At 44.5% G+C, this 13240-nt stretch overlaps 1 protein-coding gene across 1 annotated transcript in view; it reads left to right on the top strand.

The window, feature by feature from the left end:
- The window catches only part of DNAAF2 (dynein, axonemal, assembly factor 2), a 14934-nt gene extending 1929 nt beyond the window's left edge, over nucleotides 1–13005 (top strand). Inside the window, exons 2-3 of the mRNA XM_009893928.1 lie at nucleotides 18–314; nucleotides 12433–13005. Of these exons, the coding sequence (XP_009892230.1) occupies nucleotides 18–314; nucleotides 12433–13005 (870 nt within the window). The remainder of the gene's footprint in view (nucleotides 1–17; nucleotides 315–12432) is intronic.
- The last annotated feature ends 235 nt before the right edge of the window (nucleotides 13006–13240 follow it).

Genomic DNA, 13240 nt, shown 5'->3' with positions numbered 1-13240 from the left:
CCGCGGCCGCCCTGTGCCCTCCCTTCCAGTGCCGGCAGGATGAGGCGTCCCTCACCCTGCTCCTGCATGTGCCCGCCATCCAGCCCCAGAGCCTCAGCGGGACTGTGGGCGTGAACCACTACAGCCTCCGCTTCTCCAGTGACACTGGCACCTATGCCCTCTTCCTACAGTTTCCTCCTGCCAACAGACTGGCGTCCCCCGAGAGCAGCATTAGCGTGTCTGCCCACAATGCTGCCGTCGGGCTGGCCAAGGCCCCCGGCTGCACCGGGCCCTGGGAGAAGTTCTGCTTCGGCCTTGATGCCTCCACTCTGCAGGTAACGGCTTCAAAATGGCAGGGTTGGGGCGTCACGCTCCCCAGAGTGCCGCTGCTTTGCTGCGGTGTGTGACTTCTGCTGTTTGGATTAGTTTACGAATAGTGTCTCAGGGAGGTGTGAGGTTATCGGTCTGAGTTCAGAAGAAGTGACGGAAACTGCTTTCCTCAGTGAGCTGTTACCGGATGTAAGTGGAATGACCTAATTGGTGCTAGGCTTGTCTGAGCAGCACGAAGGTCATGTCACAGAGCTGACATCTTTGTCCTTGGAATTGAAATGACTTTTGCCTCTGATGCTGATTTTTATCTAAGGGAAGTTCTGATGATGAGTGAGAACAGAACCTGCCCTATGACCTTAGCGTTAGCTTTTAAAGCCATGTAAATTGCCCATGCAGCCTACTCATATGAAGAAAGGAGATGTTTATAATACACCAGTACGCGGACATGCATACAGTGTCACGAAACTCACATGTGTGAGTGGCATGTACCTGTGTCTGTATTTCAGGACAGAACTCCTATTTACAGCTGCAGGAACAGCAGCTGTGAACTGCTGTGGATTTCCATTTTGCTGGGCTAGTTTTTCATCTTCTTTTCTTATCAGTCTGAATATGATTCTAGTTGAGATGTTTTATCTGGTTTTGGGTGATTAGGCAGCGATGCTCCCTGTGGCAGCAGGAGGTTGGCATGCCTGCTGAGAACTGGCAGTGTCCCCGAAAAGGGATGCTCACCTTGTGGCACTCTTGCTGTAAAGAAGCACTCACACAAGTTTTGTGGAGAACTATGTTATTCTGTAAGCTCAGAATTTCAAACAACTTATCGCAAGCAGGGATTAAGGCTGCACAATTCTTGTGTAACCTTTCAGCCATGTGATGTGGAGTTTGTCTTTATTTTAGAACAATAAAATCCTTTGCAGGTTGTATCATGTACCATGGGAGTGTAAGTCCAGGAAACTGGCAGGTTTAAAGTATATCCACTGGGATAGTGACTTGGAGTATCTCAATTGCTCCATCCCTACAATTAGAAAGTACTGCAGGATTCTGAAAGATATTTATCCAATTAATATTTGTGCAGCTGAATCTTCATGATTTATTTCCCATTTAGCAGGCTGCATACCTTTTCTGTGACAGCAACTCCTTTGAAGGAGGAGCTGATCATTTCAGGTAAGTATCGAAGACGATTAATTTATTGAGAACCACCTGCACTAAACTCTTTGCAGTGCATTTCCTTCCCTTTAACCTGATCAGGAGCCTGCAAGTCTGTGCAAGTGGGGCCAGAAAGCATTTGGCACTACTCTTAATTGGTGTGATCAAGTGCTGTGTGCCAATGTGACAGCAAATAAGCCATCGTGCAAACTACTGCCGGTTTTCTGTATAGGCACAGAAGGCACGGGATAGGAACTACAGGCATTTTATCCAGCTTTTCAGATAGTCTGAATATCCATGTCTTTCCTCATGCACCGTGGTGTGTGTCTGCGTGCTTGTTTGTTGTTTTATGGCCTGCAGGCCTAAATGCAGGTTTTAAGGGAGAACAACAGCCTTCTGTGACTCTGCGTGGTGATATAGCTGAAAATTCAGTTTGGGAACAGGAAATTTTGCTGCAGTATCTCTTTAGTACTGTGACTGATGGATATTTCTGCATGCCTTGATTTCAGTCTAATGACTGAAAGTGTTTGGTCTGTGCATTCGTTATTATGATTAGGGGAACATCTTTTGATTGAAAGTTGTTAAAAGGGCATGCAGTAAGGGGATTTTGGTCAATATTACATTTTTGTCAGTTAAAAAAATCTTGGAATGTGCTGCATTTATTATATATTGCAAAATGTTTTGGGTGGAGTAGTAGTAGGAGGAGATTGGCATTAGTCACAGGCCTCCCAGCCATTCATTCATGTAGCAGGCGAAAAAAGATTGATTTCTTCTGGGGTCCTTTTGGATACCGGGCCTGCAAATTGAAGCAGCTGAAATGGTCTGAAGTAATTTGTTCTGTTTGCTTTTTTTTAACTGCTATTTCCCCAAAGTGCCTGTGCCAGTGCTGATAGCTGCATTCACTCAGAGTGAAGTGAGAAAAATTAATATTTAATTAGAGGTACTATTATACGCTGTCTTCTGTCCATTAACTATTTGCTCATGGTAGCTTCTCTTCTACTTATGTCGATTTCTTCAATTTGTTTGCAGTCATCTCTGGTGTTTTTCTGCTTGGAATCTCTTTCTATAAATCAGAGCTACGGTTCTTGCGCTGAGATCTGCAAGGAATTACATCAGTCATAGGAGAGGGTTTTAGGAACACACACAGCAGCAGCACCCTGTTTAATCACTTCAGGGAGCTTCCAGTGGCCTAGGCGAGCAGGAATTTTATCCTGTGCCTCCCAGGCACACTGCTGTCTGCTTGTTTGTAATCTCTTCTCCCACAGTAGCATCGCTAGAGGATACTGCATGGCAAAAGAAGAGGCCGATGTTTTTTTACAGATAGGAAATTCCTATTTTTCTATCTTCTGCGAAGTTGTTTCTTACTGGAGACCGAGGGTTTCTGTGTTGCTTCAGGGAACAGACTCCTTGCTGGGTTGGTTACTTGAGAAGTCTGCCCAACTCGGCAATGGCTCGTGCACAGTACCCTGTTCAGCTGCCTGCGTAATTGTCTCCCATTAACTTGCCAAACAGCCAGGAAAATGTGTTACGATAATTGTGCACCGCGTGAACAGAATGCATCTCATCGGCAGCCTCCTCCCTGGACTGATGTAGTGCAGCGTGTATCACTTGATTTTGATTGCCTGCACGCCTCTGCCCAGATCAACACTACGATAACGGTGCCGGTAATTGCACAGCCCTGCCTTGCGTGCTTGTGATGTTCCTGTTATCGCACTGGCCTCTTTTCTCATTGGAAATTGGTCTGATACAGATATTGGTAGAAGAATGAGTTGAGCTTGTCCTAAGGACACCGTTCTTGAAACAGAATTTCAAGGACTGGTTTTCCTTTTGTACAGTCAGATACGTTTGAATCCCTGTGCTGAAAGATGATATATTTAGAGCTCAGTTTCCATAGATGCTGAGCAGTCTGAATTCCCACCCCAGCAAGTGCTTATTTTCAGCAAATCTTTACAGTGCAACAGTCCTCCCTGGACTTTTAACTGTGTCATTGCAAGTATTCCTTCATTTGGTGTCTCTTGATGTTGCTTTGATTTTACCACTTTCCCATACAATAGGTAGTCAGCTCTCTGCTGACTCAGTCCTAACTTCTCATCAGCGGTTGCAGCCATTGCTTCTCTTTTCTCTCTGAGTAGTTTTGCTCCTTGGCTAAACCATAACGTCCACTCACTTGTTATGGTGAGCAGAAATCTTATAAAAATAAAGGTCCCGTAACTTTGGACTTCACGGACCAGGGTCACGTATTTCAAGGGTTTAACAATTCTCTTTTGTCACTGCCCTGTGCTCAGTCACTCTACCAGAGACCACGCAGCATTGATCTTTCTGCAGGGCTTGCTCCAGGCCCTGTTTTTCCAGGGGAATAGAGACCTGTGACCTGAGGAAGTTCCCTTCACCATCTGCCCTTTGCCCCGCAGGACCAGCTGGGGGCTGCGCTCCCTCTGTTACTCTTTACTGCAATTCATTCACTAATGCCTTTGACATTGCTCACTTCCATTTGTTTAAGTCCTGGGAGCTCAGGCCTAGGAAACTCCTGCATCAGAGTGCCCCTTCATTTTAAGACAATAGAGCCTGGGGAGTAAATGATGAAAAAAGAATGGTCGAGAGTTAAATAACCATTAATGAAATTTGTAAGCCTGCCAGGCAAGGTTTCCGAGAACAACATGTCCCAGAATGTCCTGGTTTACGGCAGAGCTGGAGTTGGGCAATTACTGAAATCATACCTTCGTAAAGCACCGTCTTTTAATGTTTGGTCTCCTGGGGTTAAATGCTCAATTCTTAACAGAAATAAACCCCAGTTTTCTGGTGGGTGTATCTGAAGTACTGAGACTTGGAGGCTCGGTTATACTCGCATGTGAAACATGTTTGCGAGATGATTAATTCTGCCTGCAGTTTTTGGGTCATGTGTGCTCATTTTCACGTGATTAGAAAAACGTTGGTTAAAGTAAAATTCCCTTTCATGCTGATCCACACCCTTCCCGCCCTTCTCTGTGGACTGAAATGCCTTTGTTCAGAGGATGTGTGCTCACTCTCCTGGTCAGTGCTTCCCTCCTGGGGACCCCCTCGCCAGGGAGGGAATCGCTGCAGTCAGCCCATCCCTTTTGTAATAAAAGCCCATGTTCTGTTATGGAAAATATCAAGATTTAACTCACGTAAACCCCCACGAGGCTCCAGAGAACAGCAGGGAGCAATATTTCCCCTGCTTTGCTATGCATTGAGATTATGTTTTTTTAACATTTACAGTATGAAAAATATTATACTAAACACTCCTGGTTAGTTCATGGCTTGAAGTAAGCTTGAGGTATGCTGTTTGTGAACATTAGTTAATGGAGGTATCTAAAAAGGAATTGCATAGTGATAGGAAAGCTTTGTTTAACTTCTGTGGGAATGTTGATGCCTTCATGGAGAATGGTTTAGACGGGTGTGCTCCTGATCATAAAAAAAAAAAAAAAAAAAGGTGTGATTTTTCTGCTTGGCACAGCCACCAGTGCCTTGTGAAGGAGAGCCTTTTGAAGCTCTGGTTGCTTTTTCCTTGGGAAAGCTGCCGGTAAATACTGTTGGAGCCCCGTGACCTCTGCTCGCTGCATGCACTGACTGTCACGGGTTGTTTTCTAACACCTGGACTTGTGTTTTCTGCTTTGGCAACAGGTAGGCTGTGGGGCAACTCCATTACAAACACCTGCTGTGACCTGTTTACACAAAACCCCCCATGGGAACAGTATTATTTTTAGTTGTCTTTACAACAGAGGGACAGTCAGTCTTTTTAATTAATCCTCCCTTATCTCATTGAACATGGTGCTTGTCTTGTATGTGCTGTCAGGTGTATTGCGCCCAGGCAGATCCCGTGCTCTCCTGCCACGGGGGACACAAGCCTGGTGTGGGGCTGCCGAGAGGCAGCAGATTCCCTGGAAAAGAAGTCATCTGTGGGTGGCAAAGCTACGATGCTCCTGGCACTGAGAGCGTGTGGAAAAGGCCGTGGGCTACATGCGCTCCCTTGAGCACACTGCCTGGGGCTGTGCTGGGGCTGTCCTCCTGCTCAGCCATTTCAGAATTAGGGCTCTTGTGACTAAATGTGTTTCTTGGTTTGAGAGTCAACCGAGCATGAAACCTAGAGAGCTGTGTTGGGAGGTATAAGATAACATTGATGTTTTAATCCTATACCACCTTTCAGGGAGAAATCTCTACCGGAGAGCTGAATGGATTCAGTGGTGTGCTCACAACTCCAACCAGAAGTGCTGGGTCTCAGCTGGCTGGGGCGGTCTGGCCAGCTGTACTGCTGCATCTAGGCTTTGCCCTTATTTCCAAGCTATTTTGAGGTGTGTTACATACTTTCTCTGAAAGTCAGGGTTATAATTTTCAACTTCCAAGCTACTATAAAGAGTTAATATAATAGTTAGGGGTCACTTCTGAGAAGGTGATGCTAGAAACTAGCACTGTGGTGCTTAATCCTACAACAGTTTATTTTTGGTTCGTTTAATTCTGTGCTCAGCATTTTGGGACTCTTGGCAAGTTTTTTGGGAGGTCAGGGGAGGACAGAAAAGGAGAACAGAACAAACTTATTGTTTGATTTTTTTCAAAGTAATCGCTTTCCCAAACTACATTAAGAAACGTAATTAGTTTGCTTCTGCTATAAAACAAACTAATTTCTGAATATCCTTTAATTGGTAGATGCACTATGGGGAATAATGTACTTAGACAGAACAGTTATGTCGGGAAACATTATTAACCTGCTGATTAAGCTCATGAAAGCTTCTTTTGAGCTGTTTAATCTTTGCAGTCATGAATACCATACAAAAGTTTTCACCCCCAGTACAGGTACTTTTATTCACCAAAACTTTGAGCTTAAAATTCTCGTGTTGAGCTGGTTTGCAATGAGACCCTACAAACCGAGAGGCCAAGAGATCCCTAGATCCAGGTCCCTCTGCATATTGGCATCAGCTTCTCATTACAGAAGACATGCAAATGATTTAAGCCTGAAATCTGTCCCGCTTTTAAAACTGTTGCAGCCTGTGTGGGAGGTAACTCTGGATGGTATCTGGCTATGAGTTTGGTTAAAGTAATACAGAACAAACTACGTGAGGGCTAAGGGCAGCCGTGGGGGACCAGTTTTGTGCTGTCTCTGCTGGTGTTGCAGCCGCTGCTGCTCTGTGCCGTCAGTGCTGTGTGATACGAGGACAGTTTTGAATGATGAAGTGTTCTAGAAACCAAAGTCATTCCTGCTAACATTTTTGTTAATTTGGTCTCAGTTTAGTCACAGGGAAAAACAAATGTGTACCCAACAGCAGATGACAGTGTGTGCAGGGAAAAACAAATTTAATTCTAAGTTGCTAAGAGAGTATCATAAATATCAGAAAATAAACTGTTTAAACTGAACAATTATTTTACAGGGTCATTGAAATCATCTGCAGATGGTTGTCCTCTGCTGCTCTTCCAAGCCAGAGCAAACAGGCTTTAAAATAAATTCCTGAATCATTTTTTCAAGGTCTGTGCTTTGATAACATCTGCAGTAATATAAATGCCTCGGCGTATACTCACTGTGAATGCAAAGTCTGAATTACAGTCGCTGGCTGTCTGAACAGGCTAATGATAATCATTATATTGATAACAGCATTGCGTGTGCGTACGGCACAAGGTACCGTGATTTATGGCAGGCCACTGGGTAGTGCTGTGATAAAATTTTAAATACTTACTTGAAATGTAAGTGTAGTGCTCTGGGAATATGGTGTTGGGCTGGTATGAAACCTGGTAAAATTGGTTTATAGTAATTAATCAGAATGATAGGAACATCATCACGAGCAGTTACTTTTTATCCTTATGTAAAGTACTGATCAATAGACCTTCCATTCAGCTTTTCTTTTTTAGCAGTATTTTCTGTGAAGAAAATAAATTATTTTGCTTTTAATCAGGAAAAAAAACAACTTCAGAAAGATTTATTTGGTTTGTTGCCAAAGTGTAAAATCGTATTTGTGTTGAGGATGAACGGCTATCACGTTCGTCTCGTAGCCATTGTTCATGGGCGGCGCTAGCACTCGCACCCCTGACCTGGGGAGGCAGTTTCTATACGGAGCTCCGAAGGGTCCTCCCGGTTTTCTTCGTTGTATCTTTGCTTTGGTGCATGTAGACCATCTCCTGCTATTTCAGAAATGCTGCCATGAAGCCGTTCTGCGTTTCCTGGGCCGCCAGGTGCTGAGCCCCGCTGCAGAACGCTCCCTTGGCTGCTGCTGCTCTTTCTACACTGTGCACACTTTGGAGGCGATGGCTCTGGAGCATCTGCAAGTGACCCTGTGATTAAAGTCGCTTCAGACAAAGCGATCTATGGATGCAATTTGCTATATTTAGACCTAACAGAGAGCTTTTCATTACCTATTGGCTTTTCAAGCATCTCCTCTCCCGATTCCTGTACCTGTGATTGGTTTTTATTGTTACACTGCTTATGGACATGAGCAAGGTCAGGTATCAACTTTGTTGAGAGCACAAATGCACAGTAAGAGTGTCTTTTCACAAAAGGCTTAAGCTCTAACTAGACAAAATAAATGCAGGCTCAGGGGGAAAAAAGATTGTTTTCCCCATTTTATATAGGAAAAATGGAGGCAAAGAGACGTTCTCACAGTCGCAGCAGTCCGGGAGAAAGCAGATGTGGAGGCCTTGTAGCAGTTATTTTGGAGGAAAACCAGTAACAAACACTTGTCTCTTTTTCTTTTTTTATTTAATTCTCACTCAAATTACAAGTCTCCAGCTTTTAGGAGAATGTGCTTGCTCTTAAAATGAAAAGGTGGAGTGCGAAGGAGTGGAGGTGTCAGCTAAAGGTGAATTACTGGCAGGTGACTTAAATTTCTCCGCTGGGTAAGGAGAGTGGTGGTGCTGGAGCAGAGAGTGCTTTGCTGCACTTGCCTTCGAAGTGAAGGCAGGATACCAGGACGGGCTGATCCGCCATCGTGCTCGATAGAGTGCCGAAAACCCTGCGGAAGGGAAGCTGAGCTGTTCTGTCTGTGATGCGTGGGCAAAGCGATACTTGCGGAGGTGGAAATGTATGTCCTGCGCTGCCCAAGGCCTTGCCAGTGATCTAGTTCGTGAGCTTGTGGGAGTTTCAGTGCTGCACAGATTTTGTGTCTGTACTCCCTGCCTTGTTTCTTTACTGTGACACCTTCACTTGAACTCTGCAGAATATTTCTACAAGCCTAAAGCACCAGCAGGGTCCCTCTCTGGCAGGCAAGAAAGGATGCAACACGAGGGAATAAGTACTTTAGGCTTTGTATACAAAACTGAAAGAAGTATGTGTGTTACTGCAGCGTTTTCTGTCAGGGCAACCCTGCTGTAGTTTAATCTTTTCACACACTGCCTCAGCATCCGATGTTGGATGTTTGCCTGGATTGTAATCTTTCTGGATAGAAAATTAATTCAATCCTCTGGTTTTGAAAAGCAGCAATAGGTATGTTATGACTTTCCATATTGTGATTTCTAATTTAAATAGTGAAAAAATAGGACGCTGTTTTATTTTCCCATACAGAATTATGTTTTTAGGATGGTAGTTAAATTTTGTACCTTAGACACAGTGCGGCATCTGGCTGTGCATAAGGCTATATCCACAGGGAGCCAAAATTGTGCAGAATTGCCTTTTTGCTTCTCAGTCCGCAAGATGTCAGTGATAATTGAATTTAACTTTCATTGGGTTGAGAAACGGGTAGAACTGGACCGAGACATTTAAAAGTGTGACTTAAAGTAGGAGGTTTGCAACTCTTCCCTGGTATTTCCAATTAAACAGTTCATTGTTAAACAGGAAAGGTAATTCACAGAACCTAAGAATAGTCCTCTAGGATAGACCGTTTTTATTGTGCCAAAGTGCGTCCTTACCTGCAGCCTACAGCAGATGATTTAGAAAGAATATGAGGACAGGGAAAGCTCTGTAGTTCTTATGAAACAGCCCCTCCAGGATATATATATATTAGGACCTTTAATTACCTGTAACTGATTTAAATCTTAAAACCTGTAGCAACGTGTTGCACGTTGTTTGTGAACTGCATATTAACGGCCTCAAAACATGTCCCAGACTGTCATCTTTAACTTTGGACACCTCTCTGTTTCTTCCAACTGGCGCTTACGCTTGCCTAACTGGAGATCCGAGAAGGCTCCGTGGAGGGATGTGAAATGGATATAGTCATGCATGTTTCATAGCTTTCGCTTGAGAAGGTCTGATCTTGAAGCCTGAGGGTTCAAAGATCCTGCAATGACAGTCCAAGGAGGTGTTTGCATTTTCCTAAAGTAAGACACTGAAACAAATCCATAAAAGCATAATACCTTCCTGATGTGAAGACAGGTGAGGATGGTGGAAGGATGTTGGTGCAAATCATTCCTCGGAGGAAGTCTAAATCTATATATTAGTCATGTATCGAAAGAGAGAAAACGTTTCTTTTATCTTTGTGTATGATGCAGATCTGTACTTTAAATTGAAATGAGCTAAGCACTGGTCTTCAATTCATTTCACCTCATTACTTCTGAATGTCTGACGTAGAATCTTGCTATTGAGATGTGAGCATGCCGCGAACCCCATGTTGTGAACCTGTGTCCTGGCTTGGTTTGGGGTGGGTTTCTTGTTCCAGTATCGCTGAAGTATTGTATGAAAAGAACATAACCTGCTCTTTCTTTTCTTTAGGAAAGATTGTTTGTCAGTGAAGAAAACGTTGATGGATTTCTAGGCACTGTTTTATGCCCTTCCTTTTGCTCCCAATCAGCACTGGAAAGTCAGCCATTAATTGAAGTGCTTGATGTTACTGAGGACAGAATTCAAATCAGGTTGAAGGTAAGGATCTCTGGCAGTAGTACATGTTGCTGACTGATTTACGTACTTCAGCAAGATCGTATCAAACCTGACCGAAACAGCTTTGTTCCTGTTTTGTCTTGATATAGCAGGGAAGACCGTGAAGTAGGGTTTATTTGCCAAATATAAATGTCAGTTTTTAGAAGCATAGGTTCATGTTTGTGCCATTTAATGTCACCACGGGATTGAAACCTCCTGTACTTCATTGGGAAGGTGGAGAACTGTGATACAATCATTAAAGACGGTGCTTTCTCCTTGCAGAAATACAGCATGGCACGCACACGCTAAATCTCGCACTGGTATTAAAATAAAAAAATGACTAAACTAACTACCTAGTATCCCTCATCCAGAGGGACCCCAAGTGCTTCCAGGTCAGAGCTGATGACAAAGTGCTGCAAACAAATCTTGGCAGATGTCATTAGGATAAAACCCAGAATGTTCTCAAAATGGCAATAAAGAAGTGAATAATCCATGTCCTTCAAATACCCAAGAGTTTGGGCTCACATATGGAGCCCACATTAAAAGCATGCCGTCTTTTGCATGGATGCATTTCTGGATGTCTGGTAACCAGAAGTGGACTTGCCTAGAGGGACTTGGGGTCAGGAGGGAGTGGAGAGGCAAAGAACCTGGCTGCTGGGCCTGGAAGGGGCTCCTGAAGATGGTCAGAGGGTGCTCTGTCACAGTCACTGCTTCACTCTGTCTGCCTTGTCACGCAGACAAAGAAAACCTTGAGGATTCTATCTGTGAAGAATCAGGTCTCATTATCTTTATTCGGTCCAAGTGTTTGAATGCCTGCTGGTTTCCTGTTTAGATAATTAAACATGGGCCTATTAATCTTAAACGTTGGTCTCGGATTCACTGCTTGTAATGTTTAAGGCCTCAGTCAGGCTACCCTTCTTCCTCGGTCACCCTGTCTGTCTCAGGATGCGAGGTAGTCTGTTTCTGAGGTCTGCCACAGGATTAAAATGTCCTCCCTTTGCAAAATAGGGGATGGACAGATAAAGAAAACAAAATGTTAGTTTTGTAAAGAGGAAAATCTGAGATAAAACTCCCAGTTCGACTGGGATTTCTTGGTAGACACTGCATCAGAAACTAATTTAAATCTTTTCTTAAAGGAAGCACGGAAAGATTACATGCAGGGACAATCAGGATACATCTGTGGCCATAAACTGGAGACTGCAGATACAGTTAATGTGTAGACGGCTTCTTGGAAAGCGAGTTCAGATGAAGCGTGCAACCTCTGGAACTGCGCTGGAGGAGTGAGGAGTTGCCCTAAAGATAGCAGCTCCAGCATGACTTGTCAGGCTTCACTTTTGTAGTTAGTGTGGATCGCACATAAACATGTAAAAATCAGGTTGTTGGAGAGCAAATGTGGATGTTTTTGTACCTGAGACAGGGAAGCTCAGATCTCTTAAATCACTCACACTTTTATGTGGGAGAAACATCCTGTGCCGAGAAGGACTTACTAGTGTTTCCTCTGTATCTTGCTGGAGCGAGCAGTGGCTTTGGGGTCAGAGAGGGTTGGGTACGTGAGAGAGCGACTCGGTCTCCAAGTCCGTGAATCCAGATACCCGCCTGATCCTGACGATATGATTTACCAGCTGTTCTTAGCTAAAGCAGTCAATAGCTGATGGTGACATTGGGTAACTGCTGTTTAGACAGCACCAGGTTTTGCAGTTTGTACTCTCCTGGGGCAAACTGCAGCAATTCCTGGATTAACTCACTTAGGCTGAGTGAGGAGGACAGCTCACTTACCAGTTACACCTTCCACATCTGATGGGACAGCAATTTCCCTAATTGCAACATTAAAACAAACATCTTGCAATAAGAATTTAGATCCCTTGGCTGATTTTGTGGCCCCTGAATTTTCGAAACAACAGCCTGGGCGTGGTGAATCGCCAGTCTTCCCCGCTGTTAATTGCGACAGAGGCTGTGGCCACTTGGCAGCTGCCCAGCAGCGTTTCCTATTGCAGAGGAAACCCTCGGGAGGCCAACAACCTCCCTGCCACTCATTCCCACGCGCGGTCCGAGAGCAGGAAAACCTCAGCACCGGACTGACTTGGCTTTCTGAAGTAGACGTTGGAGAAACAAGTGTCTTGGCCTGTCTTTACAGCGGTTTTGTGTGCCCAGTCCGTTCCAACTATAAAATAATTCATTTATTTTCTCGACAGCCACAGGAAGCAGTCCATTCTGAACATGATGGAAAAGAAGAAACGCTCAGCAGCTCAGGAGGCGATCTCGCTGAAAAGACAAGCGGTGACTACCCCCAAACGAAGGCAGAAACAAATTGTACTGCAGCTGACACAGCTGAAGGAGAATGTGTTACCGAAACCAACAAAACTTCCACATCTTTTGCAACAGCTGAAACAATAGGAAAAGTGGGTTGTAGTTCACACCATTGTTTGCAGTATGAACCCTCCGACACCACTTCAGCGATTCCTGGCGAATCTAGGAGAAAGGAACCTGATTTAGAAAGTGCTGTCACAGTAGGCGAAACGGCCGTGGTCGCAGCCTCTGAGAAGCAGGGTGGCCTTCTGCTGGAGGGGCAGGCAGAAGAGGAAGGGGGTGAAGCGGCTGCGCCTGCAGGGTCGGCACCCGGGAACCAGTGCAGCTGGGACAGCAGACCAGCCTCCCCAGTTCTCCAAGAAGTGAACAGCCAGGATGGGAGCGTGCAGATCGTTAGGGATCACGTAACGCGCTGCCCGGTTGCGTTTCAGAATTCTTTGCTGTACGAATTGGACTAGTTTAATTATTTTAGGATTTCCTTCTGTTGTTTGATACTTACTGTGACTTCCACATGGTGGTTTATGACTTCGGGGCTAAGAGTAGAACACAGGTTCCTCCTGAAACTGTTTCGTTTACACAGCAACTTAAAATTAATAAAGTTAATAATTTTTGAAGTTAACAGGTCTGAGTTTTCTGATCACATGTATAGGCTCAAATAGTTTTACTTACAAGAAAGATGCAGTTGAAGGTGAA

Source organism: Charadrius vociferus, unplaced genomic scaffold, assembly GCF_000708025.1.
Source record: "Charadrius vociferus isolate BGI_N301 unplaced genomic scaffold, ASM70802v2 scaffold49, whole genome shotgun sequence".
Lineage (NCBI taxonomy): Eukaryota > Metazoa > Chordata > Aves > Charadriiformes > Charadriidae > Charadrius > Charadrius vociferus.
This window is presented reverse-complemented; position numbering and strand designations above follow the sequence as displayed.